The following is a 16650-nucleotide window of genomic DNA, read 5'->3' as shown; positions in this document are numbered from 1 at the left end:
AGACAAAAGAAATCCTTTTAGGAATAGGAGTGGAATTCGAAAATTCCTACAGCTGATGGGGCTGATATTTTCAAAAATTTCAATAATGAAAAATATATTCTTTCTGTCTCCTTTATTCTCCTATTTATATTAAGTTTCTTTTGGGCCCAGACAGGGATCTATGGAAGGTTTTGGATATGGGCTCATCCAATTTACTTTTTACTAATTAAATTGAACCCACAATTTAATATAAGTTATAATTGGAATATTACGAGTAGCCACTACAGAAGTAATATTGAACTCTCCCCATCCAAATCCGAAATTACAAGTAATCCGGGTTTCCGTTTAACTTTCATTTCCCGTGTTTAAGATTAAAATGTCCATTAATTAATTAATGTCTGCTATTGACTTAATTAATTAACTTCTTATTAATTCCAAGAGTGGACTTAGCGTGAAACGCTTATTTATTATTCATAGAGTAATCAAACTCCAACTAGCTAGGTTCCGAATAATAAAACCTTGTTTCGCACTCCTCTTGAGGACATTATCAAACGAGACTCTCCTCACGCACGATTCAATATAATAGCAATCCTAGCACCGCTAGATATTGATCACCACTACCCAATATATCAGGATAATTGGGTTACGAAAAACCCGCACCATTTGATAAGTCAAAGTAGTGCATAATCAATACCGTATGCTCAATGCTAACCTACATTGATTAAGAAACAAATATTATCAAGACCTCGCCTTTCAATAGATAGCCCAATGACAAGTCTTGCTGTTAGATCCGTTCAGTGCTATACCACACCAATGTCATCTTATTTCAGTAGGGCTTAGAAATATGCGGACTGACATTGCAACCTTTCTCGATGGATAGTCAAATTCCATCTAGGTTGTGAAATTCATCTTTTTCTTTGTTTAGAACTGACCGTGTTACCTTAAAGTGGACGACGCCCACAACCGGTCTACTAAAACAAAGACTTAGACTTTGTTAAGTTAACTTATACATTTAAACATGCATTAACATCCATTAAATGTAAAACATAACAACATTATGACAAAAATAATCTGTTTTATTCCTTGGAAAATAAAATAAGAGTTTTACAGTATTCAATCACTCGAAACGTGATTTCTAGTATACAAACTCTAACATTTTAGTGCTGGATGATGTGGCAGGAGAAGTTTATGGCTAGCCTTGGTTGGCCTATGGCTGGCCTATTAACATTATGGATGCTCTAATAGCTTTCATATTTTCCAATCTTCTGGATCCATGGAACCTCAAAACATCATCAGAATCACCAGTAATTTCATGTTTTAGATGATCAGCTTCACTAAATGATTTTGAATTTTGTTCAATGCTATCAAATAGTGGATCATATTGTTTGCTGAATTTGATTTGTATGTTTATGTCAATTTGTATGCTGAATTCGATTTATATGTTTTCATTTGTGCTACTTATATGTTTATGATAAGCGGGGATCATAGATTACAAAGATAGAAGAGAAACAATCAAAATTAATGGAGTTGCCAAGTCATGCCTCCGGCGCACCACGCATGATAAGTTTTTGTTGGAAATCTATCGGGTCGAGTCCGATGAGAAATTTACAAAGTCAGGTAAAGTTCATGACTTTTCATGCAACCTCTAAAGTTCACGGGAAAAACCAAACTATTTTGAAAATTCACGACTTTACATTCAATTTTCCTTTTTTAAAATTTAAACTAGAAAATTTTAAATTTTTAGAATTTAAATCATGTAAGTTAAGGGATGAGATAGATTGTTGTAGGTGATATCTAACATAAGAGACAAAATAAAAAATAAGTAGTTACAAGTGGTACGATGACCATAAATAGTTAAGAGTGTAAGATGAAATTTGGGTCCTTGTTATGGAAGATCTTAATGTCCACTATTTTAATGAGAGATTTCGAAAAAAGGGGTTCAATTTGCAGGCCTTTCGAAGTTTGACATTCAATTTGCTGACCTTTTGGAATATGGGATCGTGGCGTGCGAATTTTTTGAAACAAAGGGATTTTTGAATTTTTATCTATTTTCACTTCTTTTTTCTTATAATTTCTCATAAAATATTTACGAATTGACCAAATTGTCCACTACTAATAATTTCACCACAATTTTAATAATTTTACTCACTTAATTCTGCAAATCACCGCCGCCCTCATCTTCATCCTCTTCCCTTCGCCACCCTAGGCTACCCTCCGCCACTTAACTCATATTAAAATTGGCTGATTAATTCTGCAAATCACCGCCGCCCTCATCTTCATCCTCTTCCCTTCGCAGACCAAAATTTTGATAATTTCATTCCTATCAACACCAGAATTCACTCATCAAATCAATTTCAGTTCATTCTTATCAACAAAACAACAGAATGGAAGCAAAAATCAGACAGAGAAGGCTGACAAGAATCCCCAATCAAGATCCATCTCTTCCCCGAAAATCAATAATCACTCTGTTCGACGCCCCCAATTTTCCTCCTCAAAACCCAAAACCCGAACCTGCATTCCAGATCCAATTCCACCGCTGCAATTCCTGTTCTCGAAGTATCTCACACGGACTGTGGGCGTTGATGGAAGCAGAGTTACACATGGTGGAATCGGATTCTCTTGGGGCTGTGGCGACGACAGATGAAAATGAAGATGAAGGTGATAACACTAAGTATCAATTGTAATTGAAGAAGAAGAGAACTTCAGGTATTATGGTTCTCCAAAGCAATTGGAATAATCTGGTGAATAGAACAGATTGATCCATGGGGATACAGTGGTGGGATACGGATACCGCAACAATCATGGTCAGTTTCGTAGTGGAGGCGGCGAAGAGGAGGAAGAGGAAGATGAGGGAAGATGAGGGAAGATGATGAAGATGAGGCGGCGGTGATTTGCAGAATTAAGTGAGTAAAATTATTAAAATTGTGGTGAAAACATTAGTAGTGGACAATTTGGTCAATTCGTAAAATATTTTATGAGAAATTATAAGAAAAAAGAAGTGAAAATAGATAAAAATTCAAAAATCCCTCGTTTCGAAAAATTCGCACGCTACGATCCCATATTCCAAAAGGTCAGCAAATTTAATGTCAAATTTCGAAAGGCCTGCGAATTGAATCCCTTTTTCCGAAATCTCTCCTAATCTAAATAGGCTCGAAGCATACATGATATGCGTTGCAGGATACCTGCAGGACTTACCTCGTCTCACCTTCCGGCATATTTCTCCCAAAACTCTGTTGCTATTTGTTGGTTCGCCGATATCCACATAAACTTGAAAAATCTCCATGGTTACCTCGTATATCATGTGCAGGAATCTCCGCACCATAAGAAGTTGGATGTTGTCGAGCATGTGGGGAGAAGATGAGCCTTGGAAAGAAGATAATGAGTGTAATGGTGGGAAAGACATTCCAAGTGAGGATAGATTATTTGGATTGAATCTCTATGTATCGTGAAACAACTATTTAGTACTCTCTCCGTTTCATAGTAATGGAGGCGTTTTTTTTTACACGGAGATTAAGAAAAATTGTGTTAGGTGAGTTAAGCAAAGGGAGAATAAAGTGGAAAATGAAAAAGGTAGAGAGATGAAGATAGAAAAAAGTAAGAGAGGGTAAAGTAGGTGTGGAAAAATGTGTTGACTTTTATTAAAAATGGAAATGACTCTATTACTATGGAACGTACCAAAATGGCAAAATGACTCTATTATTGTGGAACGGAGGGAGTAGTATACTATAATTCCACATATTGCATTTTTGGAATAAAATTTAAAGAATTTGGAAATAATTGAAGAATCTAGAAGAAAAATGAGAAACAGTACATATGATTTTATGTATTAATGAAGTAGGAGAGATGTTAGATATTTGCATAATAACGATATTACTATATGTGAAAGAATCAATAATACTACAACTTAAAAACGAAAAAAAAAAAATCCAACGAAGGCAAAACAATTTACAATTTTGTCTTAAAAATTTGAAATGAAATATTTAAATTAATAATAACAGTTAAATCATTGAACTAAAAACATAGAGTTTTCTAAGCTTAAGCTCGACTCCATTTGCCGGGAACTTTGTGTTTAGCTCTTGCGTGCCACACTAACTATTCAACGTGGGTCGACCTCCTCATTGTTGAAGCACTTACTTGTTATATTATCGAATTAAGTTAATCAAACTTTGTTTTGTTGTATTGTATTTTGAGTTATCTTGCTTATAAACACATAGTACGGGTAGTGATAAAATAAAAATTTATATATTTATACAAATTCAAAACTCTTCAACACAACTTTAATATAGTTTAAAAATTCTTCAACACAACTTCAACATAATTTAAATTCAATGTAAACATAGGGTAAAATTTTACACGTGGTACTACTAATTAACTTTCCAAAAGAACATCTATTCAAATTAACCGATCTATGTCACATAGTAATATATCCATTTTCCAGCTAACAAATTCGCTTTTCAAATTCAGACGTCATTAATTTTGCTTCGAATATACAGTGACAGCAGTAACCTTCACTCTCCCCACTTGCTTGCTATCTTCTCTCCGCAGATCAGATCTGATCCCTCACAACACAGGTAACGCCCCTCCCCTCTCTCTCTATCCGTCGCTCACATATGCCGTTGCTTTCAGTAATGCAGAATTGTGATTATTTCCGTTGTTTTTTATTCAGATCCATCGTTTTTTGCTGTAGAATTTTATTGTTCATGCTACTGGGAAACTGATGTCGACATCGGTCTATATTTTTCATTTCCATTTCGATTATCTATGCCGTTTTCTAATTGTCTGTCTGTTGCGATCAGTTACTGGATGTTTCTTATGCAATTCTGAATTAATTCTGTTTTTATGATTTGTACCAATTTGATCGGATGCTGTGGAAAATTGTGTAGTGTAGTGGAGAATGGAGTTTAGAGTGTGTGCGTTATACTTTAATTAGCACTGAAGAAGATAAGCCCCATGGTTTTGCTGATCCAATTATGCTGAATTTATGAAACCACATACTCTTTTGGTGTAATCTAATTAGAAAATATTTTCATCACATTCATCTATCTGGTTTGATCTCTAAGACTAAATCTGGTTATAGACCTGTAGTTGAGGAGTTGAATTCCCATCTTCACAAAGTAAATGGGTCGTGGAGTCAGCAGTGGTGGAGGGCAGAGTTCTCTGGGCTACCTTTTTGGAAGCGGGGAAGCTCCTGCTCCGAAACCTGCCACGAACAATGTGCAGGCACCTGTTGAGAAGCCAGCCCCAGTTACGCGTGTGACACCAGAGAAGCAGCCTTCTGCGGCACCATCTGGTGATGGTCTAAAGCAGATTCCTGCTGGTATCCATGGAAACCAGAAGAATAACTATCACCGTGCTGATGGCCAGAACACTGGGAACTTCCTCACGGTATGCATGACCCCGTTTGTCAATATATAAGTAGCTGCTTCTTCATACTATGTTCCTAATAGTGGTATCCTTGTAGATCAAATTCTTACTATTGCAGGCTTTACTGAAATGTCTGTGCAATGTTCAAGGCCATTATTGTTTTTTAGTTTGTAGAAAATTTTAGTTGCAATTTTTCCCCATGCTTAGTCAGTCATCATGCCTCTCATATAGTTGCTCAATGATCGATGCATTTTGTTACCATCAATAACATTGGGACTGAATGTTTCAGGATCGACCTTCGACTAAAGTCCATGCTGCTCCAGGTGGTGGGTCTTCCCTGGGATACCTTTTCGGAGGTGGGAGCAACTAGTGGCTTTGGCACATCAAATTCAACAATGAGATCGCCGTCTACTCTGTCTAGGCCACATTCAAAATGTGGTCTAACAATATGTTCATCTCTTGAGACACTGTGAATTAGAGTATGGTTTACATTTCTTGTGTCGTAAATTCGTAATGCATTTATTGCTGAAGTCACATACCTTAGATGAAGTTTGAGCTGTTGTTGAAGCTATGTCCAATAGTTTTGTGATGTCCCTACTATCAATCAGTATCAGCTATGGTGATAGATCATTTGTGGTTGTTAATAGCACTCTCATTTTGTTTGGTTTATATCTCGATTCATTTTCAAATTTCCAGGAGCCTATCGTTATTCTGCATATACTTATTGTGGTTATACTTTTCTGTTTGGTTCAATCCAGTTTATCAACTTTCGTTTGGGATAATCAATTTCTTAGAAATTAAATTTTTTGGAGAGAATAATCAAACCGAATCGATAATATGACAAGATATATATACCATAGTTGATGCATATCTTTGGAGAGATATAACACAGAGTGTGCAGAGACTAGTAGTTGTTGAGAGAAAATTGCTCATATCTACAGTGAGTGAATAGCCTCTAGTTTATGTTGTAAATGAAGAAGCAATGCGCACACGCACACACACACACGGACATCCAACCTTCAGACATTGAAAATCTGGAACGAATCGACCACAGTTTTCAGTCTATCTTTCATCTTATCCCATCTCCTCTCGTTCGCTCCTGTTGTCACTGTGTAGAACCTTCCTGCAAAGAATTTATAGCTTAGCTCCTCAGTTTATAAATGAATCCGAACTACGAGCAAGAAGAATGAACATACCATTGCCAATGCAGACTGTAGACAAAGCATGACGGGTGTAGTTTGGAGCTTGTGCAAGGAACTCGAATGTGTAATATGCTTTCCCCTCCACGTCGTGCTGTGTGACGACCAGGCAGAGTTATCCATAACATTCGTATTCATAACTTAACATACTTGGTAAAAGAGAAAAAACTACCTCTGATGCCTCAATCAGCTTTGTTTTTTGAGTAGGAGAAGCCAAGACCTTCCGAATTAGAGTTTCGCCAACCTAGAAGAACGATTTTCAAATGAAAAATCCACAATCATACAAAGTTGTCCGAAGCTCATACGAAAATTTAGCAGCGTGATTATTTGCAAACCTCCTGTGGGGGGCCAAAGTCACGAATGTCTTGTTTGGCTGTGGGGATTATATTTACACTGACGCTTTCAAGAGGCTCGATAACATCTTTGAAGACCTTGTCTTGTCCTTCAACAACGACCTCCTGTTCCAGCCAACATAATAATGAACTTGAATGGGATGTACTTGTGATGATGAAATGTGATGAAGAACAAAAGAGGTTATGGTGCAGCACACCTGCCATCCAAAGGGATACACGAAAGTATATCCGTCTTTCTTATCAGTGACGGGGAGGAATCCCTTCTTTGTTTCTGCAGCAACTGAGCCACATCAACAGTATACTCTTAGCGCATCAGTCATAGAGCTCAAAGAAGTATGCTATGAGTGATTACGAAAATGCAGATCATTACAACCCCACTCTATATAAACGAACACCAATGATGATGGTGGTAAATAGGGTAGTAATGATAAGAACAATGATACACAATCTGGATGTAAGAAAGTCACAAAAAAGACAATTCTTTCCAGTAAAGATCAGTGCTGAAGGAAAGTTACTGTGAAGAGTTTATGACTATCTCACAAGAGTTGTTCCTGAAGAAATTACGTACATGTTGCTGCGTGCTGAGACATGAATAACCAAGGGGCAACTGTCACCCCCAAGGCCAGGAGTTCCCGTCTTCCACTTCTATCTGTCGTGAGCATTAAGTTAGCATGTGCATTCCAACCTAGGAAAGGCCTAAAAACTGAAGCTCCAAATTGAACTAGACACAGATTACCACTGAAGAGAGGAAGATTTGTGGACTGTTTCTTCCTCATCCCTAAGGCCTTACCTAAGCCATTCAGTATATTTTCTATATCTTCTAAGAGGAGATAAAACAATAGATTTTTTTGTTCATTTCAAGCTTGATGGTGGCCATCTAATCTTAACGAACTGAAAGGGACATTCTGCTTAAAAAGAGAATAGGCGAACAGTGTACCTTCGCATGGAGGAGCTGAAGTCGAAGGCAAATGAGCAGACCTCACAACGAAGGAAATACTCCTTCGAAACGGACCGTGCCTATACAGACCTAGCTGATGCATATATATACATAAGAATATAAGAACAGAAAAGAAGTTTGCAACAAGCAATGAAATGAAGAGTGATTTAAGACTTGAACCTGAGAGGATGAACTAGGCCACACATGATTGGTTGAAGGCAATGTTAGCAGAGACACCATATCTGCTTCTAACTAAGGGAAATACTATCTGAGCAAGGCATCAATGAAGATATGGAACTAATGTAAAATAGTTTGGGATATACAATAAAATAAAAGGTACTCCAAATTCTACCATTCTCCATATGAAATGCACAAGCTTCAATTGGTTGAACTCTCATTTCTTCAAATAAATTTTATGGCTTATTACAGCAGTTGAACAATTTTCTCCCAAAATTTTATTTTGATACTGATATTCCTAATGGGAACTATGAAGAGTGATAGCACTCAGTTACCTTTCAGCAGAGCTCCGTCGTGGGGCCACCGGAGTTGTAAATTTTCCGGCGAAGTAGGGGTCTCTGCCACGTGTCAACTGGGAACAAAACCTCTGCTTATCTGAAGGCAATTTCTACATCACCCAAATCCCCATCTTCTATATCTATATCTTGCTCATATCCACCAGTTTTCAGCTGTGGAAAGACATAAAACACCTTTTCACTCAAAAATGAAATTAATTCCCAATTTAAAATGAAATTAATAAAATAAAAATACCCTACCCCTCAAAACCCCCCAAAACCTTGTCCTCTTTCACACACACCACACACAGTAAAAAAATGCGGAAGCTCTCGTTGCACCTGCGCAAACTGCTCCTCCTCCGCTGCTTCTCCACCTCTCCCAATCCCCTCACCCACCACCCCCTCCCCGCCCCTCGATGTCCGCCTCCGGAATTTGTCTCTTCAAACGCCTTCTCCGCCGGCCGACGCCACTGGTTTTTTCCCATCAGAAATTTCTCCTCACAAACAGGAAACCCATCCGCAGCGGAAAATTCTTTCAATCAAAACCCTAAAAAATCCGAAAACGATGAAGATGCATTGGCTAAATTGTTTTCCGACGAGCTTCAGAAAAACCCAGATTCAGAACCCCTCCCTCTTCAAAAAAGACTTGATCTTTCATTCTCCCACGTCCGGATTAGCCCCGCAATGCTCCTCTCTACACTCAATTTGTCCCCTGACGCAGGCCGTATGGCGCTAGATTTCCTCAAATGGGCGAAATCAAGGCCGGGATTTGAGCCTAGTGATGAGGTTTACTCCCATTTCGTTGCGTATTTTGGGAGGAGAAAGGATTTCAAAGCTACCCACGAAGTTCTTGTGGATGGCATTGGAGTCGCTGGGGTTAAGTCTCTTGAAGCCCTAATTGATCGAATGGTTCGTGCAGGGAGGCCCTCCCAAACCGTTGCATTGTTTGAGAGGATGGAGAAAGACTATGGGTTTGTGAGGGATATGGATTCATTGAAGCTGATTGTGTCTGGTCTCTGCAACCATGGCTACGCGAGCTATGCCGAAAAATTGGTTAAGGGTTTGGCAAATGAGTTCTTTCCCGATGAGTATATATGTGATGCATTGATCGAAGGCTGGTGCGTGGATGGGAAGCTGGATGAAGCCAAGAGATTGCTCGGTGAGATGCAGAGGGGCGGATTCGAGATAGGTACGTACGCTTACAACGCGATTTTAGAATGTGTTTGCGCGCTTTGTAGGAAGAAGGATCCTTTTAGGCTCGATAGCGAGTCAAGAAACGTGCTGGTTGAGATGGAGAGGAACGGTGTTCCTTGCGATGTGGAGACGTTTAATGTGCTTATTACTAATTACTGCAAGATTAGGAAGACCTCAGTTGCATTAGAACTGTTCTCTAGTATGGGGATGCGGGGGTGTTACCCTAATGAGGCTACGTTCCTTGTGTTGATCAAGAGCTTGTATCAGGCTGCACGGATTGGGGAAGGGGATGAGATGATTGATAGGATGAAGTCCGCTGGGTTCGGGGATGCTCTGGATACCAAGGCTTATTACGAGTTCTTGAAGATTCTATGTGGGATTGGGAGGGTTGATCATGCTATGAATGTTTTTGCAATGATGAAGGAGGACGGACGCAAGCCGGGTATTAAAAGTTACGACTTGTTGATGGGGAAGCTGTGTGCTCATGGACGTCTTGATAAGGCTAATGCTCTTTATAAGGAAGCCGAGAGCAGCGGGCTGGCTGTGCAGCCAAAGGCATACAAGGTTGATCCGAAATTTGTGAAGAAGAAGGATACTGCGGTGAAGAAGGAAAAGAAGAGGGAGACACTTCCTGAGAAGATGGCAAGGAAGAGGAGACGGCTTAAACAGATTAGATTGAGTTTTGTCAAGAAGCCAAAGAAGATGAGGCGGCGTGCTTATTAAGCTCCTAGCCTTTTCTTTGTGGGAACATCAGAATTTCGGGGAGAGATTGGTTTGAACTCCTACATGTGAGCTCTCTCTTCTTCTTCTTTTTTTTTTTTAATCTGGATTCTAGCATATTTGAATTTGATGCATGCCATTTAATGTTTAATTCTCTTGATTATGATCTGTTTTTGGATTTTATTTATGTGTAGTATTATCCTTGTCCCTTGAGTTAATTTGTTGCATTAAACTTGAAAACTACCATGAAAGAATGAGATAAACCCTTCCCCAATAATTGCATTGCTTCAATCAAAGGGTCCATTTGTTCATTTTCTCTATAACTTCATATTAATGTATAAAAAGACAAATCGAGCTTTTTTTTTTTTTTTTGTAATTTGCATTGTAAGATTGATGATGTCAATAACAAGCATTAGAATCAAAGTGAATTTATAGAACAAAACAAATAATGTCAATGTGGACTAGACGAGAACTAGCTCATGTATGGTGCTCACAATATGTAGCATGGCATTTTCTCTCTCCCGATGTTGTGCAGTATATATGGATAACCCAAACACATATTAATGCAGATGACTCACCCAAACATGTACATGTATCCATATCCCACAAAGATGATAATTATACTGAACACTACTCCGTGTTATATTTTGTTGACCCCAGCTTTACTTTACTTTACTGAGTAGTTTTTAGTTTTTGAACCTCATTGCTCCATTCTTATCGTTGCAGCTAGTAATTTGTCCTCACTCTGATAGTATCTGAATCTTGTCTTCTTATTTCAATGAATCAGTCTGTCCCAGCTGCTTTTAAAAGTCCTTAGTTTATCTTTATTAGTAAAACAATATGCATTAATAAATGTATTGCTTTTAAAAGTCCTTAGTTTATCTTTATTAGTAAAACAATATGCATTAATAAATGTATTGCTTTTTCCTTGGACATTACTATTATTTTTGACAGGTATTAATAGTTTGTCTGCATCTATTTCACAGGCTTCATCAAAGATTACATGGGAAACTGCTGCGCTATTCAAATTCTTTACTTTCCATTGGATGCTTTTCGATCTTTTTTTTTGTCGGAAATGTAGCCAATGCTGCCACCAAATTCTTTCAAGAACCTGGTAGCGTTTTACTCTATCTATATCAAGGATTGTTACTGCACGATGTTGGATCATTCCGGGATAGTTGCTAGGCCTAGACTTGGCCGCGGTTATAACATGTTTTCCAGTTACTTTTTTTCGTTTTCTTTCTTGAATCTTGCGATAGTTGACAGGGATTGTCAATGCTGTATTTTCTGCAGTTAAGTTTAGTGTACCTTTTTGTTAGCATTTGTGTCGAGGAATCAAGTTGTTTTTTTTTTTTGGGTAAATTAATTTAAATTTAAAAGCCACATTACATACAGGACGCCAATCCGACACCTTTGGTTTTAGGCATTATATACCTCTCTATCTTATTAGGAGTTTTGTTCAAATAAGACTCCATCTCATTACAACTTAATATTTGATCCCCTTAATTAAATAATACTACTATCATAAACAATGGGCTTATACGTCGTGTGCAAGGTGCGCGCAGCCAAGATTTTGTGGTGATGAAAATTGTGTGAACAAAATCGTAGAATAGTATCAAAACATGAAAGAAAAAAAAACAAATAGAACTATTAAGCATAAGAGCATAGTTAACGACATGGGTCCTGGCCCGCGGCCTGTAGCGTTGGAGGGGGCCGGAGCCGCGCCTGAGGACGGGAGGGAGTCACGGGACCGCGCCCGGTTGCATCCCGGCTCGCCATTGGAGGCTCCCAGAATGCGTTTGGTTGCGGCTAGGGCAGGTAGTTCGGTCATCGGTTAGTCGGTTAACCGATGACCGAACCGTTTATCACATTTCTCGGTTAACCGAAAAATTCGGTTATCGGTTCGGTTCGGTTCCAAAAGAAAGGTGTCTTTCGGTTATCGGTTCGGTTCGGTTCCAATCGGTTAGAACCGATTGGAACCGATTAGAACCGAATTACACATTTAATATTTATTTTTATTAAGTATATTCTAAATAGGTTGTTTTTATTTTTTAAATTTCTAATACAAAGCACCTACATAATTTTTTCTACAAATTTAAATACCAAAAACTCAATGCAGCGCAAATGGTGGTGGCTAGGATGGGAATTTTTCGTATGCAGATTGATACCTATGAACTGCATATATATATTTTTTTAATAATTCGGTTCCGGTTCGGTTAACCGGAACCGAACCGACCCTATTCGGTTAGGAACCGAACCGAACCGAGGCCAATTCGGTTTCGGTTTCGGTGCTTCAATCTCGGTTACTTTTGTGCTCGGTTAACCGGGTTGTCGGTTCGGTTCTAACCGAACCGACCGAATTACCTGCCCTAGTTGCGGCCCGACCTACGGTTATGGGTGTTCAGGCCGGATCTGGAACCCCTATCCAATTTTTATTTTTTTTTTTTAATTTTGATTTTATTTTTGCCTATTTATATACCATTTCTTCAACATTTTTCCAATAATTTCTAGCTCTCTATTCTCTCTATTTATTTGTTTTTTTTTCTGGAATTTGTAATTTTTATTTTTAAGGATTTTTAATTTTTTATTTCTAGGGTTTGTAATTTTTTATAAACACCCAAAACAATGAATTTTTCGTGTTTTTATTATTCAACATTTTCTATTTTATGAGTGAAATAGATTGTACTTGTGAATAGTGCAATTTAATAGTTGAGGTTTGGATGGGGCTTGCAGGGTTATAGGAGTTGTGGCCTGGCGCAGAAAATTAGAGGAATGATGACGTGGAAGGGACTTGGGGCTTGGATTCGGGCTGGGGTTAATGATGCTCTAAAAAATTTAAAATTGGTGTCTTATTTTATACTCCCTCCGTCCCATACTAGTGGAGGCATTTCTTTCCGGTATGGAGATTAAGAAAAATTGTGTTAGATGAGTTAAATAAAGGAAGAATAAAGTAGAAAATGAAAAAAGATAGTGAGATGGGGAGAAAATAAAGTAAGAGATACTCCCTCCATTCCAGATAGTTTGTCCCATTTTTTTATTTTGGTCTGTTCCACATAGTTTGTCTTATTTCACTTTTTACCATTTTTGGTAGTGGACCCCATATTCTACTAATTCATTCGTACTCACATTTTTTTATAAAACTAATATAATTAAAGTAAGACTCACATTCCACTAACTTTTTCAACTCACTTTTCATTACATTTTTTAAAACTCGTACCGATCAAAGTGAAACAAACTATGGACAGAGGGAGTAGTAAAGTAAATGAGAAGAAATATATTGATTTTTACTAAAAATAAAAATTACTTCATTACTATGAAACGTACCAAAATAGAAATAATTTCATTACTATGGAAAAGACAGAATATCAAATACTACTGACTATTAATTGTGTTACATTTTTATTACAAACTCATGATAGTAGTAGTGTCAATAAAAAGATCAACAAGGAATTCTGAATACCCTTACAAACCTTATCTTTTCATTAAATACTTTGAAATGGTCAAAGAAAGACAGATTTTACAACTTGTGTAGTGTTATCACTATAACCAGTTATAATTAAAGAATGAGCTGATGTTTAGCGAATAAATTATCGTTTAGACACAAACGCTTAATCTCTTACTAAACAACACTAAAATGTAAAAGATTCTCGCACTAAGAAAACAGATTTTAAACAAAATGCAACATGCCACACAAATAAAACCAATATATGATTTAATATTCTAAATCTCATATCTCAATGGAAAGTAAGATTAGAGAAGCGTAATTTCATTAATAAGACGTCCATCTCCAGTCAATAAATTAAAGAGTGAACTTCAAAAATGGTCCCTGGACTATGGGTTTATCTCGAAAATGGTCCCTGGACTTTAAAAATATCACCAGTAGTCCCTGGACTAAGGGTTAATATCAAAAACGATATTTTGAGACGAAAATGCCCTTTTGAGGGGTTTTGGGGGTTTGGGCAATTTGGTCTTTTTACACTTTTAACATTTTAAATCTGATATTATTTTAGTTATGTACTAAATCTGATATTATTTCAAAATTATCATTCTTCTTCCCTTTTGTCATCCTTCACTTAGTTTCTTTATTTCAATATTAGATTTAATTTTACAAAATTAAATTTTAAATTTCAAGTTTTAAATATCAATAAATTTTTTTAATTATAAAAATTATTAAATAACAAAAATTATTAGTCATAATCATTATTTGATAGTGTCTAATATTTAATCAATAAGATATAACAACGTCTTAGTTTTAATCAATATTTAATAGTTTTAATCATAAGTAGACAATATAACACGATTTATTCTGAAATAAATATGCGTCTAATGTAAGACTAATATAATTTTCATTTATTAATTTGAAAACAATCAATCAAAATGACTAGAAAATTTCAACAAAAATACTCCTATACAAAATTTTTAGTCGACTTCATAATATTCAATCACAAGCAATTATAACAACCGAACGAAGGCTAAATAGAATAGCTCTTATTTTTCATCACGATTAATATTATTTTTCTGTACTTCTTCAATTCAGCTTAATATTATATTAAATAACAAAAATTAATAGTTTTAATCAATATTTATAGTTTCCATGAATTAATAGTTTTAATTAAAAAAATTTATTGATATTTAAAAATTGAAATTTAAAATTTAATTTTGTAAAATTAAATCTAATATTGAAATAAAGAAACAAAGTGAAGGATGACAAAAGGGAAGAAAAATGATAATTTTGAAATAATATCAGATTCAGTACATAACTAAAATAATATCAGATTTAAAATGTTAAAAGTGTAAAAAGACCAAATTGCCCAAACCCCTCAAAACCCCTCAAAAGGGCATTTTCGTCTCAAAATACCGTTTTTGATATTAACCCTTAGTCTAGGGACTACTGGTGATATTTTTAAAGTCCAGGGACCATTTTCGAGATAAACCCATAGTCCAGGGACCATTTTTGAAGTTCACTCTAAATTAAAAGTTTGAATTATCATAGAATTAAATAAATGAAAAATCATTATTGATGATCTTATCTAAACAAGAGAAAAAAAGTACTGACAAGCCAACCAAACAATTCAACTTAAAACACAAAATTTAGTTTAAATAAAACAATCATTAACCAACAGATTGTAGTGTAATTGGCAGCGCGGAGCTGTGATGACCTTGGGGTCATGGATTCAAACTCTACTACCCGTTGGGAGACTTTCGACCTTAATCTATATTATATTAAAATACATGTCGAAACCAAAGTGCATATTCTTTTTTATCAAACCAAAATCTTCTATAAGAATATGCACCCTTTCATAGTCTGTCCCGCAAGAATATATATTTTCTAATTTTGAAAAGACTTTTATATTAGATGAGACTCATTCTCCACTAACAATATTTTAATTAATTTTTCTCTCTACCCCTCTCTTACTTTACCAATATTACATTAAAATCTGTGTTGAATCCAAAATGCATATTCTTTGGGAACTGAAGGAATATTATTTAGACGACATCGAAGTACAATTTAATTTGTAAAACATGTACTTTATTATCCAAAATGTGATGGATTGAGTCACTACAGAAGTAATGAGAAATAATTATCAAAAATTAAAATGCGAAATTAAAATAAGTGAAGTACAACATGTTGGAATCTAGGCCCGGTCACACACTATTTAAAAATGGGTTGTAAAGTCAACACGTGTGCGTCGCCCGCCTCCAATTGATTTTTGGCTGTTCTTTGGGCTTGGAGCTTGAGCTTTATCCAAGTTAAGCTTAATCTTTTTGGACTACCAAATTAACAATGCTCGGGTCATCCAAATACATCTCATGAATGAACCTAGACGTGAGCCGTGTCCAGGTCCAACTCCAACACGCTCGTCCATGAGTAGCACGCTCATAACATCCGTAGTCCTCAGCAGTTACACTCTAGCATTGATCAACAGACTAAGACCATATTTGTTTATGGATTTCTATCTCTAGATGAGTTATCACCCCAACCAAACATGCCATTAAAGTTTAAATCATCACAAGAATGTCATTATGGATTATTTAAATAAAACTAGCATGAACACTGCTATTATATTAACGACATCACGGTGCAATATAGTTGGTAAGACGTTAATTTTTTAGTATCACAAAATGTGAAGGTTGAGAGTCACCAAAAAAGTAGCGAGAAAGCATTATCGAAAAATAAAATGGGAGAGTAATGTAAGTGAAGTATTTACAATATGAATATGCATGGTTCACGAGACCTACAAAAAGAAAAGGAAGAAAAAGTGAAGGGAAGCAACAGTTGTGTTTTCAGTAAACAAAGAAAGAAAGAAAGGGAAATATTCGTCCTTGTAGTCCCACTATTTACGTCCACCAATCAAACGCAGAAAACGCATCACACACCGGATGCGCCCTGC

General features: G+C 36.5%; 3 protein-coding genes and 2 long non-coding RNA genes across 8 annotated transcripts; 3 read left to right on the top strand and 2 right to left on the bottom strand.

Moving 5' to 3' along the window:
• Positions 1-1774: 1774 nt before the first annotated feature.
• On the bottom strand, positions 1775-3315 carry LOC148932248 (uncharacterized). Its single transcript, XR_016135343.1, has 2 exons — positions 3175-3315; positions 1775-2299 (listed from the first exon to the last, which is right to left on the bottom strand). It is a non-coding gene; the product is annotated as an uncharacterized LOC148932248 (long non-coding RNA).
• On the top strand, positions 2297-3481 carry LOC148932247 (uncharacterized). Its single transcript, XR_016135342.1, has 2 exons — positions 2297-2882; positions 3287-3481. It is a non-coding gene; the product is annotated as an uncharacterized LOC148932247 (long non-coding RNA).
• Positions 3482-4397: 916 nt separating this feature from the next.
• Positions 4398-6032, top strand: LOC125187706 (protein SPIRAL1-like 2). 2 transcript variants are annotated; one of them, XM_048084371.2, is made up of 3 exons: positions 4398-4550; positions 5057-5364; positions 5633-6032. In XM_048084371.2, exons 2-3 carry the CDS (start codon positions 5098-5100, stop codon positions 5711-5713), a joined length of 348 nt encoding a protein of 115 aa, XP_047940328.1. In that variant the 5' UTR covers positions 4398-4550; positions 5057-5097; the 3' UTR covers positions 5714-6032. The 2 variants fall into 2 exon arrangements, with proteins under 2 accessions (XP_047940328.1, XP_047954709.1); XM_048098752.2 differs by having other exon boundaries at positions 4442-4550; positions 5065-5364.
• Positions 6033-6159: 127 nt separating this feature from the next.
• LOC125200918 (psbP-like protein 1, chloroplastic) lies at positions 6160-8505 on the bottom strand. Of its 3 annotated transcripts, none has more exons than XM_048098749.2 (9): positions 8345-8505; positions 8013-8084; positions 7833-7926; positions 7464-7544; positions 7093-7175; positions 6878-7000; positions 6715-6786; positions 6540-6636; positions 6160-6466 (listed from the first exon to the last, which is right to left on the bottom strand). In XM_048098749.2, the coding sequence occupies exons 2-9, from the start codon at positions 8070-8072 to the stop codon at positions 6363-6365; spliced, it is 714 nt and encodes a 237-aa protein (XP_047954706.1). In that variant the 5' UTR covers positions 8073-8084; positions 8345-8505; the 3' UTR covers positions 6160-6362. The 3 variants fall into 3 exon arrangements, with proteins under 3 accessions (XP_047954706.1, XP_047954707.1, XP_047954705.1); XM_048098750.2 differs by having other exon boundaries at positions 8013-8080; XM_048098748.2 differs by having other exon boundaries at positions 8013-8100; positions 8345-8504.
• A 67-nt stretch (positions 8506-8572) lies between these two features.
• LOC125193463 (small ribosomal subunit protein mL104 (rPPR9)-like) lies at positions 8573-11579 on the top strand. Its single transcript, XM_048091255.2, has 2 exons — positions 8573-10326; positions 11245-11579. The coding sequence occupies exon 1, from the start codon at positions 8663-8665 to the stop codon at positions 10259-10261; it is 1599 nt and encodes a 532-aa protein (XP_047947212.2). The 5' UTR covers positions 8573-8662; the 3' UTR covers positions 10262-10326; positions 11245-11579.
• The last annotated feature ends 5071 nt before the right edge of the window (positions 11580-16650 follow it).

Source organism: Salvia hispanica, chromosome 2 (genome assembly GCF_029641045.1).
Source record: "Salvia hispanica isolate PSC_SH4W2 chromosome 2, Shi_PSC_v1, whole genome shotgun sequence".
NCBI lineage: Eukaryota > Viridiplantae > Streptophyta > Magnoliopsida > Lamiales > Lamiaceae > Salvia > Salvia hispanica.
Note: the sequence above shows the minus strand (reverse complement) of the source record. Positions and strands in the feature narration are given on the sequence as shown.